Below are 21948 nucleotides of genomic sequence, written 5' to 3' on the forward strand. Positions count from 1 at the left end.
ATTGGGGTGGCAAGAGGAGGCGATTTGGGGGCGAGAGCAAGGCTGTGAGTCAGGGCAGAGAGCTGGGCGGTGAGAGGAGAGTCGGGGCAGGAGAGCAGGAGAATCAAGGCAGAGAGCAGGAGATACAGTCGGAAAGCATGTGAGCGACGTCCCCAGCAGTCGCTTCTTTTGTTGATCGGCCAGCCCAATTGGTGTTCCAGATTTGTTTAATGAATCGCTGCCTGCCTACATTTGCATATGTTAAAAAGAAAAAATCACTCTATAGACCTGTTCAAAGAGTAAAGTTGATGATATAACTCAGTTCACAAAAACTTGCTCAGAATCATTTGCAAGCTGTTCCCCCTCATTTGCCTGCGCGGATTGGATTGGAGGTTGCTTGGCACCAAGTTTAGTGAATCTGTTCGGGGAACAATTGGGTAGCCCCAAGTCCTGTTTGTTCTTAGAGAAAAGGATTTCTTACTTCTGCTGTGTCTCTGAATAGACTATTCAATGGCAAACTGATAAAAATAATCTCTCAACTATAGAATACAAAGTAACTTAAGAATATGTTCTGAAAATCTACTGTATATAAGTAGCATATTTAATCAAGACAAAAATGATTCTCACTGGAGGCAGGGTATACTTTATTGTCACTATATTTCCTTATTTATTAAACAATTGAACAGAATTCAGAACAATGCTTTAACAAAATATAAAGAAATTCAAACACAGCAATAATCATTTTATAATTAGCAAAAATCAAATGCACAGTATATATCTGTATTGTGATCATGGATGACTGGTATTAAAATAAACCATTTCAAGACTAGAATCATGTACAGGTACTCTACACAGTCAATCAGAGGGTCTGTTAAATAAATCTCAAAGACAAAGCAGCATCTTTATGATGTCGCATGATGTGATGGTTCTTTTCGGAAGGTCTTCGGAAACCTTTAGTACAGTAGTCGCAGCGATGGGGATAGTCTTTTGTGTGAATGGAAATGACGTGGCGTTTAAAGCCAGAGGCATCTGAAGTGTTATATTCACAGTATTCACACTGATAAACCTTTCGGCCACTGTGTGTTTTCATGTGTTTTTTAAGTTCATTTTGGTGTCTAAAGCCTTTTCTACATCTTTTACACCTAAACGGAAGATCCTTGGTGTGAACAGAAAGAATATGGCGGCTAAGAACAAAGGGATCAGCAATTCTGAAATCACAATGTCTGCACTGGTGTATCCGTTTACCCTTATGGGCTGCCTCATGCTTCTTTAATTCTGAGGGCCGATGAAAGCCTTTGTCACACACATCACACTTATGAGGATAATCCTTAGTGTGCACTGAAATGATGTGTCGCTTTAAATCACTAGAATTTGAACTCTTGTGGTCACAGTGCACACACTGATGCATTTTGCTTTCCTGATGTAACAAGCCATGCTGTTGCAGCTCTTTGGTGTCTGTGAAAGTCTGAAGACAAATATCACATTTTAATGGCATTTCCTTGCTATGCTTTGTCTTTACATGAGTCTTCAGGTTAGAAGAATCTGCTGACCTGTAATCACAGTACTGACACTGGTAAGGCTTCTCACCAGTGTGGATTCGCATATGTTTCTTTAATTCTGAAGGATGACGGAAGCCTTTACCACATTCCACACATATATGGGGAAAGTTTTTGCTGTGAACTGCTAGAAGATGGCGATTCAGTAGCCCTTGCTCTGCTGTTTCATAATCACAGAACTTGCATTTGTGCATTTTGCCAGCTCCTTTGTCTTTTTGCACCATCTTATGAGTAAATAAAGTTCCTGTTTGGGAAAACACTTTTCCACACTCAATCAGCTTGTCAGTTTTGTTTGTAAGGGTGTGGGTTTCCAGGTGGTTGTGTAAACTAATTTTCTTGTTGGTGGTATAATCACAGTCCGTGCACCGATACTTTTTCTTAAAAAGGTACTCTGGATGATTTTTCATGTGCCTCTTCAGGAAACCTCGGGATTTAAACTTTTTCCCACAAATTATACAAGGGTAAACAGTCAGTGGATTACCATCAGGACCAATAATTATAGCTGAATAAACAGAACAGAATAAAAAGAAGTCAAAGAATTATTTACAAAAATCATACGTTATATAGCACCTCATATTGCCAGTATTCCATATCATGATACAGATTGGCTATACAATTAATATTTGTATGTAATTTAGAAAGATGAGTATTCAACTCTGCAGACTTTTAAACTTTGCAGTCTTGTCTATAGGCTGCACACTGAGCTAATGTTTCCTTGAGTAAACAAAAAATATATATAGGTACTGTTAAATAAGTTCTTGCAGGATTACGCAGTCATTCAATCATAATAAGACACATCACAAAATCCATGCAACTGAAGAGTGGAACCAGGCATTTTGGATTTGCCATTTCGGATTGATTTCTGGATGGATTTTGGATGGCCATTTTGGATTTGCCCAGTTCCACTCTTCAGTTGCATGGATTTTTTCTAAAGTCTGAGTGTATGAAGAACATGATATCTTCTATTTTTCCCCGTGAGTGCTGCAAAACAGGAGTACTTTCTATTGGGAGGACTCTGTAAGTAGCGTTTGAAGGAGAAATCAATTTCAGCCACGGATTCAGATAAGTGGTTTTTTTCACACTGCCTAGATGCGTGTTAAAACAGTCTAAAGTTTTCTGCAGTGAACACAGAATCATTTAATTTTGAAAGCGGAAGATTTACAACATATCTATATGTGGAGTTTTTTTCAGACCCGTGATGATGCAGACTGCTTAGGGTACAGTATAGTCCCGGCGGTCTGTGTATGAGATCTGGTTTTCTCCACTTTTTGTGCTTATTATTTTGTAATGTGTCTTATGATTGAATGACTGTGTGATCCTGCAAGAACTTATTTAACAGTATGTATGTATGTATATATATATGTATATACACACACACACACACACACACACATATATATATATATATATACACACACATGTATATATAGTAAAACCTTGGTTTGTGAACATAATTCATTCCCGAAGCATGCTTGTAATCCAAAGCACTCGAATTTCAAAGCAAATTTCCGCATAGGAAATAATGGAAACTCAGATGATTTGTTCCATAACCCAAAAACTTTAATACAAAATACTATACTTACTTGTATTGCAAGACCTTGCTTGTTTAGAACAGTCACTACACTCTTGCAGCATCAGAGAGAGAAGAACCATTGGCTCAGTTGTGATGTACTGCTTGTATATCAAGTTAAAATTTAATAAAATGTTTTGCTTGTCTTGCATTACACTTATAAACCAAGTTACTTGCAATCCAAGGTTTTACTGTGTGTGTGTGTGTGTGTGTATATATATATATATATATATATATATATATATATATACTGTTTTCTGTGAAGAATTTCTATGGCTGTTTTTCCCTTGTGAGTGGTCCCTATTGAATAAGGCAGGTAGAGAGATGAACTTAGAAGTCAGATTAGTTATACAGTATATGCAAAACATTAAAAATGCAAGCATACTTATAAATCATACATTACATCATTTTGAATGCATAACAATAAAGGTTAATGAACAATAAAAACAAACAAACCCAATTTAAGATGATATCTTTTTATTGGACTAACTTAATACATTTCATCTCTAGCTTCCCCAGGTCTGAACAGCGAAATGGACACCAATGACAGCATGAAGGGTGAATGTGAAATGGGGTTCAGGTGATAGGCTGAAAGAATGACATGATGACAAATACTAACAGGGTCCATATTCAAAAATTACCTTTAGAGTAAACTACACAAATGCTTTTATTCAAATTGGGGCCACACAGGACACCCGGAAGTAAAATTTGAGTAAATTCTAGACATTTCAAATTATTCCTATATCCAGTAGTACCAGGGCCAAGTCTCTAAAAGTCAGACTAAGTGGAGGCCTCAAATAGCAACCCTTACGGGCTGCCTCATGTTTAATTCTGGAGTTCAATGAAAGCCTTTGTCACACTTGTGAGGGTAATTCTTAGTGTGAAATGATGTGTTGTTTGAAATCACTAGAATTTGAACACTGGCGTTTCGTTCATTCTCTGCCAAACAGCGGGAAATATGCTGAGCACAATTCTCTAAGACTCGTAAATGTGCTGTGTGTACACCTATCTATGATGGCACCTACAAAAGTGGTGTGTTTAAAGCATACATACACATATGACGTATTCAATGTGCGTCAGGTGCATTCTCTCACATTCGCACCTGCTATATATAGCACCTGTGTCTTCCCCCTCTGCCACAGCTGGCATACATGAGCTGCAACACCAGAGCCTGCTTTCAGACTGAGAGCATGGTCCAACTTTCCCCGCCCCAGAGGCCTGCATGGCCTCATCATTCATGGGAACGGGGAAGAGCAGGCATTGGTGCACCACAACACTGAGGCCGTGCTCAGGGGTGAGCTGAGCTGAAGTGAAGAGACCAGGTGTTGGTAGGTGCTCATCCAGCTGGGAGAGCAAGGCCAGAGGGTCTGGAGTTCAGTTCTGATAATACCCAGTCAGTTTTTCATCCAGTGTAATCTGCAAACTTAGTCACCGACTTCTGTTCACCTTGAGCAGGGTGTGTTGCTGCTTCTTGCTATATACAAGCTTTATTACCATGTCTTCTTCCCATCCTCTGCTAGCTCCCCACGGCCCTCCTTGTCTTCTGTCTCCCTCTTCTTCCAATAACATATCCTCCAGCTGCTTCACTGCAGTCAGAGTCCTCTTTACCCTCTTCTTCATGGTTTTTCTGCTCTCCAGGATCCTCAGATTCCACTCTCTCCAGGTTTGGGTCACCATTGTTGGTAAGTGCCTTCTGGTCTTCTCAAATGGGAGGGGCTGGCCCTTCTTGCCATCTTGGTGTCCTGCTGCAGTATCTGCAGGATAGAAAGCAGAAAGACATTTGTAACGATTGATCTGTGACCATGTTAAGGTCTGGTGAGTTAAGAATGCACAAGTGATTGGTATGGTGGATCCCACCAGCAGGTAATAGACATTCACCACTGCTCAGTGAAAAATGGCAAACTTGCTGAACAGCCTGTTACCTTAGTACATGATTTAAAAGGACAAGTGTCTACACGAGGGACTAAATTCAGTAAATGTGTACCAATCTATAAACAGCACTCCAAGTTGGGTGCCATTTATAGAATGGGATACCCACCCATCTTTGGGTCCAACTGAAAACTGGTATAAATCTTTAGTGTTTTACTACTTGGGATCTAGCTAGGTACTTGGGACCTGGGCTGGGACCTTCAGTCAGTCCCCGATTGGCAATTCTTATGTTCTTATGTTAATGCTCCCCATTGCCATGCTCTTGTGTACATGCATCATTACAGATGTGCGCTTGGCAAGATGCACCTGTAAATCTAAACTGTTGCCAATTAATGCCAATAATTGTTCAATAGCTCATTACTCAATTAAATTGCATACACAAGTTGGGCATACCTACATTTGCACACACAACTTTGGGTGCGATATATAGAATCCAGGAGATGTCAAGCAGTGTGCCAAAAAGGCTAGATTTAGTAGCCAAGTGTGTACATATTTTAGCCAATTACAGAGCTCTCGCCATTCTGTGTCCTAAGTTTGTGCCCCCTTCCTCCTTCCTTCGTCCCAAGTTCACGCTACCTTCCTTTTTCAATGTGACCCTCCCCCTCCCTCCCATGGTCCAACACGCCCCTTCTTCCCTCCCTCCCTCCCTTCTGTGTCCTAAGTTCATGCCCCCTCCCAAGGGTATGTACCTGTGTTCTGGCCAGCAAAAAGACATCCAAGTAGGCCTCCTCCTCATTCCTTCCAGCTGCTCTTCTTTCTTCACAAATCCACAGGCAGCAGCAGCAGAATAAGCCAGAGGTACGCTTTATTCCTTTTCACTTAGTCAATTTTCTATCTCCTTTCGTACCCTAGCTTTCACATTTCTCATCCCCCTATTCCCTTTTATCTAAGTTTCCAAGTTTATTAAGATTTTGATAAAATGCCAATCATAAATTCTAAGCATTGTACAATAAAATTGAATGGGGAAACAATCAAGAGGTTAATTAAAAACAATACAGACATAACTTAATAAAAACAATACACACGACATAACGTATGGTGAAAACAAGAGGAAAATAAGGAGAACTACAATATTTAAAGGAAAGTAAACAAATGATAAAATGAGGAAAATGGTTAAAAAGAAGCAAAAAGGATCAGTTGCAAAGGTTTGGACTGTAAACCAAGCGTAGATGTTATTTAAAAATACCATCTTGGAAGCCCAGACCAGATGTATTCCACGTATCAGCAAAGGTGGAAAGAAAAGAAAACGAGAGCTGGCGTGGTTAAAAGGTGAAGTGAAAGACGCTATTAGAGCCAAAAAAACATCCTTTAAAGAATGGAAAAAGGATCCGAATGAAGAAAATAAGAAGAAACACAAGCACTGGCAAGTTAGATGCAAAGCACTGATAAGAGAAACTTGCAAAAGAGGCAAAAACTCAGCAATTTTTTTAAGTACATCAGAAGCAGCAAACCTGTGAGGGAATCTGTGGAACCGTTGGATGATCAAGGAGTGAAAGGGGTGCTCAGGGAGGATAAGGCCATAGCATTAAGACTGAATGAATTATTTGCTTCAGTCTTTACGGAATAAGATGTAAAAGATCTACCTGATCCAGAAATGGTTTTCAAGGGTGATGATGCGGAAGAACTGAAAGAAATCTCGGTGAATCTGGAAGATGTACTGAGTCAAATCAACTAATTAAAAAGGGATAAATCGCCAGGACCAGATGGTATACATCCCAGGGTACTAAAAGAATTCAAACATGAAATTGCTGACCTGCTGTTAGTGATCTGTAACCTGTCTCTAAAATCGTCTGTAGTATCTGAAGATTGGAGGGTGGCCAATATTTTGCCGATTTTTAAAAGAGCTCCAGAGGTGATCTGGGAAATTAGACTGATAAGCCTCACTTCAAAAATGGTAGAAACGATTATAAAAAATAAAATTGTGGAACACGTAGACAAACATGATTTAATGAGACGGAGTCAGCATGGGTTCAGCCAACGGAGATCTTGCCTCACCAATTTGCTTGACTTCTTTGAAGGTGTGAATAAACATGTGGATAAAGGTGAGCTGGTTGATATAGTGTATCTAGATTTTCAGAAAGCTTTTGATAAAGTTCCTCACGAGAGACTCCTGAGAAAATTGAAGTGTCATGGGATAGGTGGCAAAGTTCAGTTGTGGATTAGGAATTGGTTATCGGATAGAAAAGAGAGGGTAAGGTTAAATGGTAATTTTTCTCAATGGAGAAGAGTAAACAGTGGAGTGCCGCAGAGGTCTGTACTGGGACCGGTGCTATTTAACTTATTTATAAATGATCTGGACGGAGTGAGGTGATTAAATTTGCAGATGACACTAAACTGTTCAAAGTTGTTGAAACGCATGCGGATTGTGAAAAATTGCAGGTGGATCTTAGAAAACTGGAAGACTGGGCTTCCAAATGGCAGATGAGATTTAATGTGGACAAATGCAAAGTGATGCACATTGGGAAGAATAACCTGAATCACAGTTACTGGGTGCTAGGATCCACCTTGGGAGTTAGCGCTCAAGAAAAGGATCTGGGTATCATTATAGACAATACGATGAAACCTTCTGCCCAATGTATGGTGGCGGCCAAAAAAGCAAACAGGATGTTGGGAATTATTAAAAAAGGGATGGTTAACAAGAGTAAGAATGTCATAATGCCCCTGTATCGCTTCATGGTGTGACCTCAACTGGAGTATTGCGTTCAATTCTGGTCGCCTTATCTCAAGAAAGATATATTGGCAATAGAAAAGGTTCAAAGAAGAGCGACCAAGATGGTAAATGGGATTACAATCCCTTCCATAAACCACAACTTCTTCTCTCTCACTTCCTTTTGGCTCTGTTACACCTTAATGCTCTGCCATCTAGTATCAGGTGGTTTGACCAACCCACCGGCATCTTTCAGTTTTCCTCTCATCATAAGGCCCCACTCCTGGCCCTGTGGGCTATTCTTAAAGGAAACCGCTGTAGGATGTCTTACCCCAAATTGTCCCAAGCTCTTTGAGCCTAGTGGCCCCATAACCAAGCACCCTGGTCGATTATCTTGGCGGTTCAATCCCTCTATGTTGTCCCAAGCCTCTTCTGCTATCCATACCTTCAACCTTTCCCTCCCCCCATGTTTCGCCTCCCATATCTTCAAGCTTGTCCTCCCTCCCCCTATGCCCTTCTCCCCTCCTACATCTCATGCTGATCAGTTCCAACGCTTGCTCGTCCCCTCGATCCTCACTCAAAAACTATATGTCTCTTCCCTCCACAGTTCTCTGTGCCAGGTTTCCCCTGTCACTCCTCCTCAGGTTCCCCCTGTCTTTCCCACTCCACACGTCTCTACCACTGACCCTCCGCATGCTACCCCCAATGGCTTTCCTTTCAATGGCTCCCAGTTGTGTCTCCCTTTTCTCTTCCAGGATCTTTAGTCCCGGAGTCCAGGGCCCTAGTTCTCATGCTTGTACACTCTTACTTTCTCTTACCTACCCCATTATGCCCATTGCACTTTTACTGCTTCTGCCCCCGGACCCTGCAAATTGCGAGGTGCCGGGTTTGTTGCTCCTCGGGGTGGTGTTTCCCGCCCACTTATTGACTAATCCCGACTACGGTGCTGGACTTGTAATCAACATGGACATTTTTCCTCCCAGTGTCCTAAGCAGGGTGGCAGAGTGGCCGCCCGGGGACGTGGCCACAATTTCCCACTGACCAGCCCGGTAATTATCACCTCCTTTCCTTTAGGACCCTACAGGGGAACTTTTCCCCCTGAGGATCCCTACGATCATCACTAACTCGCCCACTTTATACCTCTTCAACACATACATCCATTCTCTCGCACGCATGTGAAACTGAATTCCCTACGGACTCTACGACAGTCCTGGTGTCTACTCCCTGGGTCATTGCACATGCACTACAGAGGGGTTCTGGGACACACATCGTTGTTCCTCTAGGCTTATGATAGTCACTGACTCAGCCACTACCTTTCTGTATCAGTGTCTCACTGGTGATCTCCTCCACTTTCCAATTTCTTATTTCCTCCTGTAGTCTACGAATCCATCCACAGGGAAACGCCCCATTTCTCTGGCCCCGGGCTCCTCCATCATTAAAGTCGGACATAAAAACCAGTCAGACATGAAAACAATCTCCTCAGTTCATGTTACCATTTCAACCCCCCCCCCCCCCCCCGGGAGATTTATATGCTGTTTGCTATCTCTCTGCCTCTTTCACACCTGTTGAACTGTGTTTCAACAGCTGTGAAGAGGTGACCGTGAAAGTTATAGTTGGAAAGCTACCGTTATCGGTAATAACACAGGACAATTTTTGGCCTTTGCCGGCTGGTAGGAACAATGTTGGTTTAATGATTTTATTGTTTATTTATAGACCCTGTGCAGCCGGCCAAATCTGCCACAAGGGCCCCAATGCATTGGGTATACGAGTACGAGTTCCATGTCACACTTGGAATAGCAAATATACAAGCAGTCGGGTTCAGGACTCACTATGGGTTAAAATACTGGGAAGGAAAGGGCCTGAAATAAAGATGGGCCTATACTATCGTCCACCCGGGCAAACCGGAGATATCGATGAAGAAATGGAAACTGAGATGAAGCGAGAATGCAAAAGCAGTAACACAGTTATTATGGGAGACTTCAACTACCCCAGGATAGACTGGAGTCTTGGAAGCTCAAGATGCACTAAGGAGACAGAATTTCTGGAGGCTACACAAGATTGCTTCATGGAGCAGCTTGTTAGAGAACCGACGAGAGGAAATGCCATTCTGGATCTAATCCTAAATGGGTTAAGGCAGGGGTGTCCAATGTCGGTCCTCGAGGGCCGCAATCCAGTCGGGTTTTTAGGATTTCCCCAATGAATATGCATTGAAAGCAGTGCATGTATATAGATCTCATGCATATTTATTGGGGAAATCCTAAAAACCCGACTGGATTGCGGCCCTCGAGGACCGACATTGGACACCCCTGGGTTAAGGGGACCTGCAAAGGAAGTGGAAGTAGTGGGACCATTGGGAAACAGCGATCATAATATGATCAAGTTCAAGGTTGAGGTAGGAATACTGAAAGGAAGGAGAACCATAGTGACAACTTTTAACTTCAGGAAAGGAAACTATGAAGCAATGAGGGGAATGGTAAGGAAGAAACTTAGGAACATTTCCAAAAAATGGTAAACGGTAGAACATGCCTGTTCTTTTTTCAAGGACACGGTTAGCGAAGCGCAAAATCTGTATATCCCCAGATTCAGAAAGGGGTACAAAAGAGTCGAACAAAAGACCCAGCATGGATAACTAATATAGTGAAGGAAGTGATAGGCAATAAGAAAAATTCATTCAGAAAATGGAAAAAGGACAAAACTGAGGGGAACTGGAAAGAGCACAGGAAGTATCAAAAAGAATGTCACCGTGTGGTCCAAAAAGCCAAAAGAGAGTATGAAGAGAGGCTAGCCAGGGAAGCACGAAATTTCAAACCGTTCTTTAGATATGTTAAAGGTAAGCAGCCGGCTAGGGAGGAGGTGGAACCGCTGGACGACGGAGACAGGAAGGGAGTGGTGAATGAGGAGAAAAAAGTCGCAGAAAAACTTAACATGTTCTTTTCATCTGTATTTACAAACGAAGACACAACCAACATACCGGAACCTGAGCAATTCTTCAATGGAAATCAAGCAGAAAAATTAACATCCATGGAAGTGAGCCTTGAAGATGTACGCAGGCAGATAGAAAAACTAAAAACTGACAAATCCCCGGGTCCGGACGGAATCCATCCAAGGATTCTGAAGGAATTAAAGGAGGAGATAGCGGAACTATTGCAGCAAATTTGCAATCTATCCCTAAAAACAGGTGTGATCCCGGAGGATTGGCAGATAGCCAATGTTACGCCCATCTTTAAAAAGGGATCAAGAGGTGACCCGGGAAACTACAGACCGGTGAGTCTGACCTCGGTTCCGGGGAAAATGGTGGAAGCACTGATAAAAGAAAACATCGATGAACATTTTAAAAGAAATGAACTTCTGATAACCAGCCAACATGGTTTCTGCAGGGGGAAATCGTGCCTAACTAACTTATTGCACTTCTTTGAAGGAATTAACAAACGGATGAACTAAGGAGACCCTATAGACATCATATTCCTAGATTTCCAAAAAGCCTTTGACAAGGTGCCTCATGAACGTCTACTCTGGAAATTGAAGAACCATGGGGTGGACGGTGACGTACACAGATGCATCAGAAACTGGTTGGCGGGTAGGAAACAGAGGGTAGGGGTGAAGGGCCTCTACTCGAACTGGAGGAGGGTCATGAGTGATGTTCCGCAGGGCTTGGTGCTCAGGCCGCTACTATTTAATATATTCATAAATGATCGAGAAACAGGGACGAAGTGCGAGATAATAAAATTTGCGGACGACACCAAACTATTTAGTGGAGCTCGGACTAAGGAGAACTGCGAAGAATTGCAAAGAGACTTGAACAAACTAGAGGAATGGGCGACGAGATGGCAGATGAAGTTCAACGTTGAGAAATGTAAAGTATTGCATGTGGGAAGCAGAAACCTGAGGTACAACTATACGATGGGAGGGATGTTATTGAATGAGAGTACCCAAGAAAGGGACTTGGGGGTAATGGTGGACATGACAATGAAGCCGACGGCACAGTGCGCAGAGGCCACTTAAAGAGCGAATAGAATGCTAGGTATAATCAAGAAGGGTATTACTACTAGAATGAAAGAAGTTATCCTGCCACTGTATCGGGCAATGGTGTGTCCGCATTTGGAGTATTGCATCCAATATTGGTCGCTGTACCTTAAGAAGGATATGGCGCTACTCGAGAGGGTTCAGAGGAGAGCAACACGTCTGATAAAAGGGATGGAAAACCTTTCATACGCTGAGAGATTGGAGAAACTGGATCTCTTTTCCCTGGAGAAGAGGAGACTCAGAGGGGATACGATAGAGACCTACAAAATCATGAAGGGCATAGATAGAGTAGAGAGGGACAGATTCTTCAAACTTTCAAAAAATATAAGAACAAGAGGGCATTAGGAAAAGTTGAAAGGGGACAGATTCAAAACAAATGCCAGGAAGTTCTTAAGAACATAAGAACATAAGAAGTTGCCTCCGCTGAGGCAGACCCTAGGTCCATCCTGCTCAGCGGTCCGCTCCCGCGGTGGCCCATAAGGCCCATTGCCTGAGCAATGGTCTATACCTATCTATACCCCTCAATCCCTTTTTCTTCTAGGAATCTATCCAAACCTTCTTTGAAACCATTTAATGTTTTCTTGTCTACAACAGCCTCTGGAAGCGCGTTCCATATATCCACCACCCTCTGAGTGAAAAAGAACTTCCTAGCATTTGTTCTAAACTTGTCCCCTTTCAATTTCTCCGAGTGCCCCCTTGTACTTGTGGCGCCCCTTAATTTGAAAAATCTGCCCCTATCTACTTTTTCTATGCCCTTCAGGATCTTGAAGGTTTCTATCATGTCTCCTCTAAGTCTTCGTTTCTCCAGGGAGAAAAGTCCCAACTGCTTCAATCTTTCGGTATATGGGAGATTTTCCATTCCCTTTATCAGTCTAGTTGCTCTTCTTTGTACTCCCTCAAGTACCGCCATGTCTTTCTTGAGGTACGGTGACCAGTACTGGACGCAGTACTCCAGATGCGGTCGCACCATTGCACGATACAGCGGCATGATGACTTCTTTCGTCCTGGTTGTAATACCCTTCTTAATGATACCCAACATTCTGTTTGCTTTCCTTGATGCCGTGGCGCATTGCGCCGATGCCTTCAGTGTTGCATCTACCATCACTCCCAGGTCTCTCTCCAGGTTGCTGACCCCAAGTGGTGTTCCCCCCATTTTGTATGTGAACATCGCGTTCTTTTTCCCCACGTGCATGACCTTGCATTTCCCCACGTTGAAGCTCATCTGCCATTTTTCGGCCCACTTTTCCAGCTGTGTTAGATCCTTTTGAAGATCTTCGCAGTCTTCCCTGGTTTGAGCCCTGCTGTATAGTTTGGTGTCATCTGCAAATTTAATGACCTCACACTTGGTTCCCGCCTCTAGGTCGTTTATGTAGATATTGAACAGGAGCGGTCCCAGCACTGACCCCTGCGGAACTCCGCTTGTGACCCCTTTCCAGTCTGAGTAGTGGCCCTTTACGCCAACCCTCTGTTTCCTGTTTGCCAACCAGATTTTGATCCATCGGTGGACCTCCCCTTGTACCCCGTGGTTCCATATCTTTTTAAGCAGTCTCTCGTGTGGCACCTTGTCGAAGGCTTTTTGGAAGTCAAGGTAAATGATGTCTATAGATTCCCCTTTATCCATCTGGCTGCTCACCCCCTCAAAGAAGTACAATAAGTTAGTGAGGCATGACCTACCCTTACAGAAGCCGTGTTGACTCGGTTTTAGCTGCCCATTTTTTTCGATGTGCTCACAGATGCTGTCTTTAATTAGTGCCTCCATCATCTTTCCCGGGACTGAGGTCAGGCTCACCGGCCTGTAGTTTCCCGGGTCTCCTCTTGCGCCCTTCTTGAAGATGGACGTGATATTTGCTAATTTCCAATCCTCCGGGATCTCTCCGGTTTTTAAGGATAGGTTGCATATCTGTCGAAATGGCTCCGCTATTTCGTTTTTTTAGCTCCTTGAGTACCCTTGGATGAATGCCGTCCGGACCTGGCGATTTGTCGCTCTTTAGTCTGTCAATCTGCTTGAGTACATCCTCTTGGCTTACTTCTAAATCGACCAGCTTATCGTCTTGGTCTCCTATAACGATCTCCTCGGGTTCCGGAATGTTGGTTATATTTTCCATCGTGAAGACTGACGTGAAGAACTCATTTAACCTGTCAGCTATCTCTTTCTCTCCTTTTACTACTCCCTTTCTGTCACCATCGTCCAATGGTCCCACTTCTTCTCTCGTCGGTTGCTTCCCCTTGACGTATTTGAAGAACGACTTGAAGTTTGTTGCTTCCTCTGCCAGTCTCTCTTCGTATTCTCTTTTTGCTTTTCTAACCATTTGGTGACACTCCTTCTGATGTTCTTTGTGCACTTTTTGGTTCTCCTCTGTTTGGTCTTTTTTCCATTTTCTGAACGATGCCTTCTTGTCGCTTATTGCCTTCTTCACTTCATTTGTTATCCACACTGGATTTTTCGTTCTATTTTTTTTTTGCACCCTTTTCTGAACTTGGGGATGCATAGGTTTTGCGCTTCGTGCACAGTCTTCTTGAGTAAGGTCCAGGCTTTTTCTACGGATTCCGTCTTCCCTATGTTGCCTTTGAGTTTCTTTCCCACTAATTTCCTCACGGCATCATAATTTCCTTTTTTGAAGTTGAGTGCCGTCGTTCTTCTTTACCCAACGTGTGGTGGACACCTGGAATGCGCTTCCAGAGAACGTAATAGGACAGAGTACAGTACTGGGGTTTAAGAAAGGATTGGACAATTTCCTGCTGGAGAAGGGAATAGAAGGGTATAGATAGAGGATTATTGCATAGGTCCTGGATCTGTTGGGCCGCCGCGTGAGCAGGCTGCTGGGCATTGCTTATGTTCTTATGTACACTATTTGGACATTGTGCTCTGGACATAACAGACCATAAAGATATCAAATGGACTGGCAAATCGACTTTATCTGGATGATCACAAACTATATGGACTGGTGGAACAAATTTTACTGGTTTGAATATATCTTACTGTTACTCTTGTTTAGCATAATTGGATTAGTTGGTTATGTCATTTTTCTGATTTGTGCTAAGAAGTGTAGAGTATGGATATATATATGCTTTAAGACAGACTTAGCTAAACCTTAAGGCTTCATGATTGCGGAGTGTATCCCTCTATATCGACCACTGGTAATTACTCTAATTATAGTAGCAGGACTGGTAATATTACGGCTTACCTTGGCAATAGTTGATCAATCAAAAAGATAATAAAAAAGAAGAAAAATTAACCACAAATAAACAGATCCACAAAAGGTTAATCAAAATAGAGAGAAAAAAAACAGCCATATAAATAAATGATTTAATTACTACCAAATGAAGGAAAGAATCTCAGAATTGCCACTCCAAGGATCATAATACTATCATCCATATAAGGAATTGTGGCTGGGGTTTCTTTCATAGATCCAAAACCTTCATATATTAATATGACTTATTCCGTCATTCATTTATAAATATATACTTCACTACTCAATAATTTAAATTTTGATTTTTAACTTTTTAAAAATTTTTAAATTCAAAACTGTGCAAGAGGGAGAATTAGAAGTCCTTGAGCATGCGCAGATGCATGCTCAAGGCAGGCAGGCAGGCAGAAGCCGGAAGATCTTCTAGGCACATGATCTGTGCCTGCGCTAGATGAGGGGGGGGGGGGTGTAAGTTTAAGTTGTTCGGGCGGGGGGTGGTGCCGGTTGGAGCAAGGGGGCCTTTGCGAGAGGGGGTAGCGATGCCGGTTATCGGAGGGGGGGGGGGAACGTATCAAAGTGAGTTTCCATTATTTTCTATGGGGAAACTCGCTTTGTTAAACGAGCATTTTGGATTATGAGCATGCTCCTGGAACGGATTATGCTTGTAATCCAAGGTACCACTGTAATTGTGCATACTGTCTGTTTTGTCCCTGTTCTGGGTGCAGTGTACCTATTCTGTGACAAATAATAATAATAACTTTATTTTTGTATACCGCCATACCCAGGGAGTTCTAGGCAGTTCACATCAATTAAACAAAACTTAATAAGAAATTACAATAAACTATATTTACAAGTAATGAAGATATTGGAACAAAATTAACAAGAAATTACAATTGATCATAGTTACAATTGATCATAATTACAAGCAATGAGGTGAAGGTGAGCATGCGAGGGGGGGATTGAGTAGGTCATTGGAGTTAGTGAGATGGGGGAGATCAAAAAGAGGGGGGGTACCGGGAGAGATGGGTCGTTTGAGGGAGGGGTGAGAGAAATGGAAGAGAGGGGGTTAGGGATATTGAGTGTGGAATAAATGAGTTTTGAGTATTTTTCGGAAATCAAGGTAGGTGTGGGCCTTGAGCAGAATTTGGGCTAGCCAAGGGTTCTGTTTGGCTGCCTGGAAGGCGAAGGTTTTGTCGAAGAACCTTTTGAGGTGACATAGTTTTAGGGAGGGGAAGGCGAAAAGATTGATTCTGCGGGAGTTCTTTTTGTTGCAGTTCAGGTTGAAATGAGGGGTGAGGTAGCTCGGAGATAGCCCAAAGACAGTTTTGTAGCAGAAGCACGCGAACTTGAATAGGATTCTAGATTCAAGGGGTAGCCAATGTAGTTTGTGGTAAAAAGGGGTGATGTGTTCCCATTTGTTTAAGCCAAATATAAGGCGAATGGCGGTGTTCTGGATAAATTTCAGTCTCCTGATGGTTTTCTTCGTGGAGGCCAGATAAATGATGTTGCAGTAGTCTAGGATGCTGAGAATGGAGGATTGTATCAACAGGCGGAATGAGGTGTCGTCGAAGTATTTTTTTATGGTGCGTAGTTTCCAAAGAACTGAAATGCATTTCCTGACCGTAATATCAGTATGTTTTTCCAGGGATAGATGTTTGTCTAGGGTGACTCCCAATACTTTTAAGGTTTGTTCGAGGGGGAAGGCCATACCTTTCACTTGGATTGTGGTGTCTTTGATTTTGTCGTTGGGGGAAAGCTAGGAAGAATTTGGTTTTGTCAGGATTTAATTTTAGTCTGTGGGATAGCATCCAGAGTTCTATCTGAGTAAGTGAGCTTGAAAGAGAGGTGAGCAACTCTGGAGTGAAGCTGGTTAGTGGGATGACTATTGTAATGTCAGTGGAACCATGGATGCGGAAATAGTATGGCCCATGCCCAGGAGGTGGACTAATGTTTGCTCCCATGGAGGCAAATGCTAGTGCACTATTTATAGATCGTATATTAGCAAATAAATTTTTGCTATAATGATGTTGACTGGTCATGAGTTGCTGGATGAAAGGATGTGTAGTAATTGGGGGAAGGTGTACTTTTCCTTTTGAGCAACATTGTGAAAATTTACCATCTGAAGGTATTTCTGCTTCGAAATGTTTAGCTTTACAAAAGTTGCAGATTTGATATAAATATCCACATGTGTGTATTTGAATGTTGTCCTCATTAATATTTTCCATGTCATTTCTAAATGCAATTGGTTGTATTCCGGTGCTTGTTTGATGGTTATGGTTTATATTTCTCTGTGACAGATGTGTTATAATGGGTTTTATAGGTTGTTGTGTTACTGAGTTTTTGATTGTTTTTCTTCTGAAGTTAGTGTTGCTATTGTATTTTTTTAATGTGGTTTTTTTTTTGTTCAATAGTTTTATTTGCTCACCTTTGTTTTTCTTTTTTGGCATGTGTATGATGCATTGATTTATGTTCTTCCGGAGTTAGAGTTGCTATTTTAGTTCTTTTCCTTTCTGTGTCTTTTTGACGTTGTTTGTTTTTTTTTCTTCTATAGATATACTTGCTTTTTTTTGTTTTTCTCTTTTGGCATGTTTCAGACGCAGTGTTTTTTGTTCTTAAAACAGTTAGCGTTGCTATTTTAGTTCTTTTTCTTTCTGTATTTTTTTGTCTTTGTATTTTTTTTTCTTCTATAGATAAGCTTGCTCTTTTTTCTTTTTCTCTTTCGGCATGTTTCACACGCAGTGATTGCTCTTCGTCCGGAGTCAGAGTGGCTATTTTAGTTCTTTTTTGTTCTGTGTTTTTTGATGTTGTTTTTTTATTTCTTCAATAGATAGACGTGCTCGTCTTTTTGCAAGTTTCTGATGCATTGATTGTTTTTCTTCCGGAGTTAGAGTTGCTCTTTTTTTTTCGTTCTGCATTTTTTTTACGTTGATATTCCTGTTCTTCAAGAGTTCTATTTTTTCGTCTTTATTTTTCTCTTTCTGCCTTTCTCCTCTTCAACTTTACCTGTTTATGTGACTCTTCTTCCTGTAGATGTTCTAACTTTCTCCTCTTCAAGTCTATCTGTTGATGTGACTGTTCTTCCTGTAGATGTCTTTTTGTAAGCATTGTGTTGTTTTTTTTTGTGACTGTTAGTTTAAGTGTGTTTCTTTAAGCTGATGATTGGAGTAGCTGACTGGTGGTACAGGTTTTTTTAGGCAGAGTGACTGCTGTCACTGGGTTTTTTTTGGCCCAATGAGTGTTAAGAATATTATTTTAGCTACACTGATTGATGGCCCAGGGTTTTGTTCACAGAGTGAGTGTTGGCAATTTTTGTATAGGTTCACTGACTGCTGGCACTGTTTGTTTTTTTTCGACACACTGACTGATGGAACTGGTGGTTTTTATTACACAGAGTGTTGGCAATGGGTATATAGGCTCATTGACTGTTGTGATTTTCTTTTTTAACGCCCCCTTTTAAACACACCTTTCCCCTCAAAGCAAAGGAAGATCAGTACCTGATTCCAACCAAGCACACCACCTTCACCCAAACCAATGCAAAATCAATCTCTGACCCTCTCCCCAACACACCTCTCTCTACAAAGTAATGCAATATTGTTCCTTTTCAATTACACCACCTTCAACCAAACCAATGCAATATCACTCCCTAACCCCCTCCCCAACACACCTTTCCCCGCAAAGCAATGCAAGATTGTTGCTTTTCCCTTACCAAGCACACCCTTCCCTCAAAAGTTAAGAAAGATCGCTCCCTGGCCCTCTTCCCAGCACAACCTCTTCACCCAAAGCAATGAAAGATTAGTAAATGTTCCCCTATTAAACCTTCTTTACCCAAACCAAAACAAAATTGCTCCCTGCTCCAAGCACACAGGTTTTAACTTATCTGAGAAGTGTCCAGTTTTGTGGAGCAGCTCTTACAGGGTCCAACGCAGGGTCCTTGTAGCAATAGGGAAAATGCCACACGCACACTGCCGCAGATTTCTTAATGAGCTGGAGTAAACAGCCAGACACAAATACTGGCAGGTGCTAGAATAGATGTGTAGATTTAGTCATTCCTATAATTTAAAATTTTTTTTTTTTTGGTCTGTCTTTTTATTTCTCTCTTCCTGCCTCCTTTGTTTATGTATGTTTGCCTCCCTATTTGTCTGTTTGTTGTTTTTTTTTTTGCTGTGTGTCTCCTTGGCTACTGTTTATCTGTCTGCTTGGCTGCTGTCTGTCTTTATCCTTGGCCACTGTCTGTCTGTTGTTTTTTTTGCTGTCTGTCCCCTTGGCCACTGTCTGTCTGTCTGCTTGGCTGCTGTCTGTCTGTATTGTTTTTATTTTGGTCTGTTTACTTGGCCGCTGTCTGTGTCTGTAATTTTTTAGTGTTTGTCTCTGTGGCTTATGTTTGTCTGTATTTATATAATTTATTTTTTTTTTGGCCGTTGTATGTCTGTATGTGCTTTTTTACTGTCTGTCTCCTTGGCCGCTGTATGTCTGGGTTTTTTTTTTTATCAGTCTTTATCTTTGGCTGCTGTTTGACTGACTGTCTTTTTTTGCTGTCTGTCTCCTTAGCCAATGCCTGTATTTATTAATTTATTTATCTCTCCTTTTCCGCTGTATGTCTGTATATTGTTGTTTTGGTGTTTGTTTTATTGGCTGCTGTATGTGTGGTTTGTTTTTTTTTGGGGGGGGGTTCTGTGCATCTCTCTCTCATTCTCAACTGTTTTTGTTTTTTTTCCTTTCAATCTGTCTCTTTAGAACCCTGTCCTTCTGTGTGTGTTTTTGACTACCACCTTCTGTCTATCTCCTTGGCTGCTGTCTGTATTTCTTTATTTTGGTCTCTCTACTTGGTCACTGTATGTCTGTCTGTCTTTGTTTTGGTGTCTGTCTCCTATGCTGCTGGATGTCTGTATGGTTTTTTTTTTTTTCTGTATGTCTCTCTTTTCTTGTCCATTTTTAATTTTTGTGTTCTTTCAATCTGTCTCTTTAGCCCCCTGTCCTTATGTGTGTGGTTTTGACTGCCACCTTTTGTCTATCTCTTTGGTACCTATCTGTATTTCTTTGTTTTGGTCTTTCTCCTTGGCCGCTGTATGTCCTTCTTTGTTTTGGTGGCTATCTCCTTGGCTGCTGTACGTTTTTTTTTTGGAGGGTGGGGGTTTGGGGGGGGTTTCTGTGTGTCTCTCTCTCATTGACTATTGTTTTGTTTTGTTTTTTAATTTCAATCTATCTCTCTAATCCCCTGTCTTTTTGTGTATGTTTTTGACTGCCATATTCTCTATATCTTTGGCCGCTGTCTGTATTTATTTATTTTGGTCTCTCTCCTTGGCCGTTGTATGTATGGTTTTTTTTTTGTGTGTGTGTGTGTCTCTTTCACCTTGTCCACTGTTTTTTGGCTTTGCTTTCAAGCTGTCTCTCTAGCCCCCTGTCCTTCTGTATGTGTATTTAAATGCCATCTACCTGTGTTTGCTGTCTCTGTAGCCTCCTGTCCTGTGTGTGTATTTGAATGCCATCTATCTGGTTTTGAGTGTTTGTGTGACATATTTATGTCAGTGTGTCAGGTTTTATTTTATCAATGTCTCTCCCTGGCCCCCTGTCCTTCAGTGTGTATGTTTGGAGATGTCAGGGGGATGTTGGGGGAATATTCCCCTTGTCTCATCTACCTTTTTTTTGGCACAGAGTAAATCGCATAAACTGTTAAATTGGCTCAGAGTGAAAAGTGTAGGGTCAACCGCTACTCGACACTCATTTGAAAGCGTAAGTTCGCACTTCGAACGTGCATGTGTTCAAAATTGTTATGGCGACCGTCGAACATGTCTGCTATTTCCTGGATGGTAGGTGTTCCACGAAACTTGCTTGCCTGCTCGCAGATCTTTAAGCCCCTCCCCCCCACGCACAGTCTTTATCCAAAAGAGCAGTTCATAGTCTAAAGCGCGCGAGGACAAAGGCACGCCGACAACCGAGCGTGGACAACTGAGCGCAGGACTTCATCCCACCGAAGAAAAACCGTATTTTAAAGGGCTCTGACAGGGGGTGTTGGTGGGGAACCACTTTACTTAATAGAGATTGTGCTGGCGTTGTAGGGGGGTTGGGGGGTTGTTACCCCCCCTTATTATACTGGAAACTTAACTGTTTGCACACACCCCCAACATGACAACATGAGGCAGCGCGATCCCTATTAAGTAGAGTGGGGGGATTCTCCCCACCCTCGTCAGAGCCCTTTAAAATACGGGTTTTCTTCGGTGCGATTAAGCCCTGCGCTCAGTTGTCCGCGCTCGGTTGTCGGCGCGCCTTTGTCCTCGCGCGCTTTTGACCCATCACCAAAAGAGCAGGTTATGTGAGGAGGAATTTCCCTTCAAGGCAGTGGCATAGCCATGGGGGAGGAGGGGTCTCAAGGGCTCAAGTCCCCCTCCAAAACTATGGCACCAAATGTGGTTTGCAGAATATGCACATGGCCTGCCAGCCAATGAGACTGGCCACAGGAGCCCTTGCCCATGCTTTCTCAGCAGCAGGAAGTCGGTTCACCAATGCCGTATTTTCTGACTCCACAACTATGATAACCCTATTGTCAGCTGTTATGACAGCTGTAGACTATTAATTTTTACATGTCTCACAACAGCAGTTTAAGCCTGTACAAGGGGGTTGGAACAGGATTTGGACAATGGAGATACACGATCACTTTAAGAACAATGGCTCGTTTAGTTATTTTGTGGAATTCTTTTCAAGTTCCAAGCGGCAGTGGAGGTTTATCTCTCGATCCCCGCCTGCATCGATTGATCTTAAAAATAACCTTTGCCTGTGAAAGGTAAGGGATCCAGAGCCGGCAAGACCGCACATCACCTTGCGGTCTGCGAGAGAGGCTTGAGAGAGGAGCCGCTGCCACCGCTGTGAACTTTAAAATAAACTTTGGCAGTAAAGTGTAAGGGAGCCGGAACTTGAACGTACAAATAACCTTCACCCGTGAAGGGAAAGGGAACCAAAGCCGGCAAGACTGCACATTACCTTGCGGTCTGCGAGAGAGGGAGCGTTAGCCATGGACCTACGGATCACGGATCAGGGATCACAGATCACGCAGGTAAGAGT

The 21948-nt window shown here is 42.3% G+C and overlaps 1 protein-coding gene across 5 annotated transcripts in view; it reads right to left on the reverse strand.

Annotated features, from left to right (window-relative positions):
- Positions 1–606: 606 nt before the first annotated feature.
- Positions 607–21948, reverse strand: part of ZFX (zinc finger protein X-linked) — a 193349-nt gene continuing 172007 nt past the window's right edge. For 4 of the 5 annotated variants that reach the window (XM_033948097.1, XM_033948099.1, XM_033948096.1 and 1 more), the window contains one exon: positions 607–2037. In XM_033948097.1, the coding sequence (XP_033803988.1) occupies positions 851–2037 (1187 nt within the window). In that variant the 3' untranslated portion in view covers positions 607–850. The remainder of the gene's footprint in view (positions 2038–21948) is intronic. The other variant, XM_033948100.1, reaches the window with a different exon arrangement.

Source organism: Geotrypetes seraphini, chromosome 6, assembly GCF_902459505.1.
Source record: "Geotrypetes seraphini chromosome 6, aGeoSer1.1, whole genome shotgun sequence".
NCBI lineage: Eukaryota > Metazoa > Chordata > Amphibia > Gymnophiona > Dermophiidae > Geotrypetes > Geotrypetes seraphini.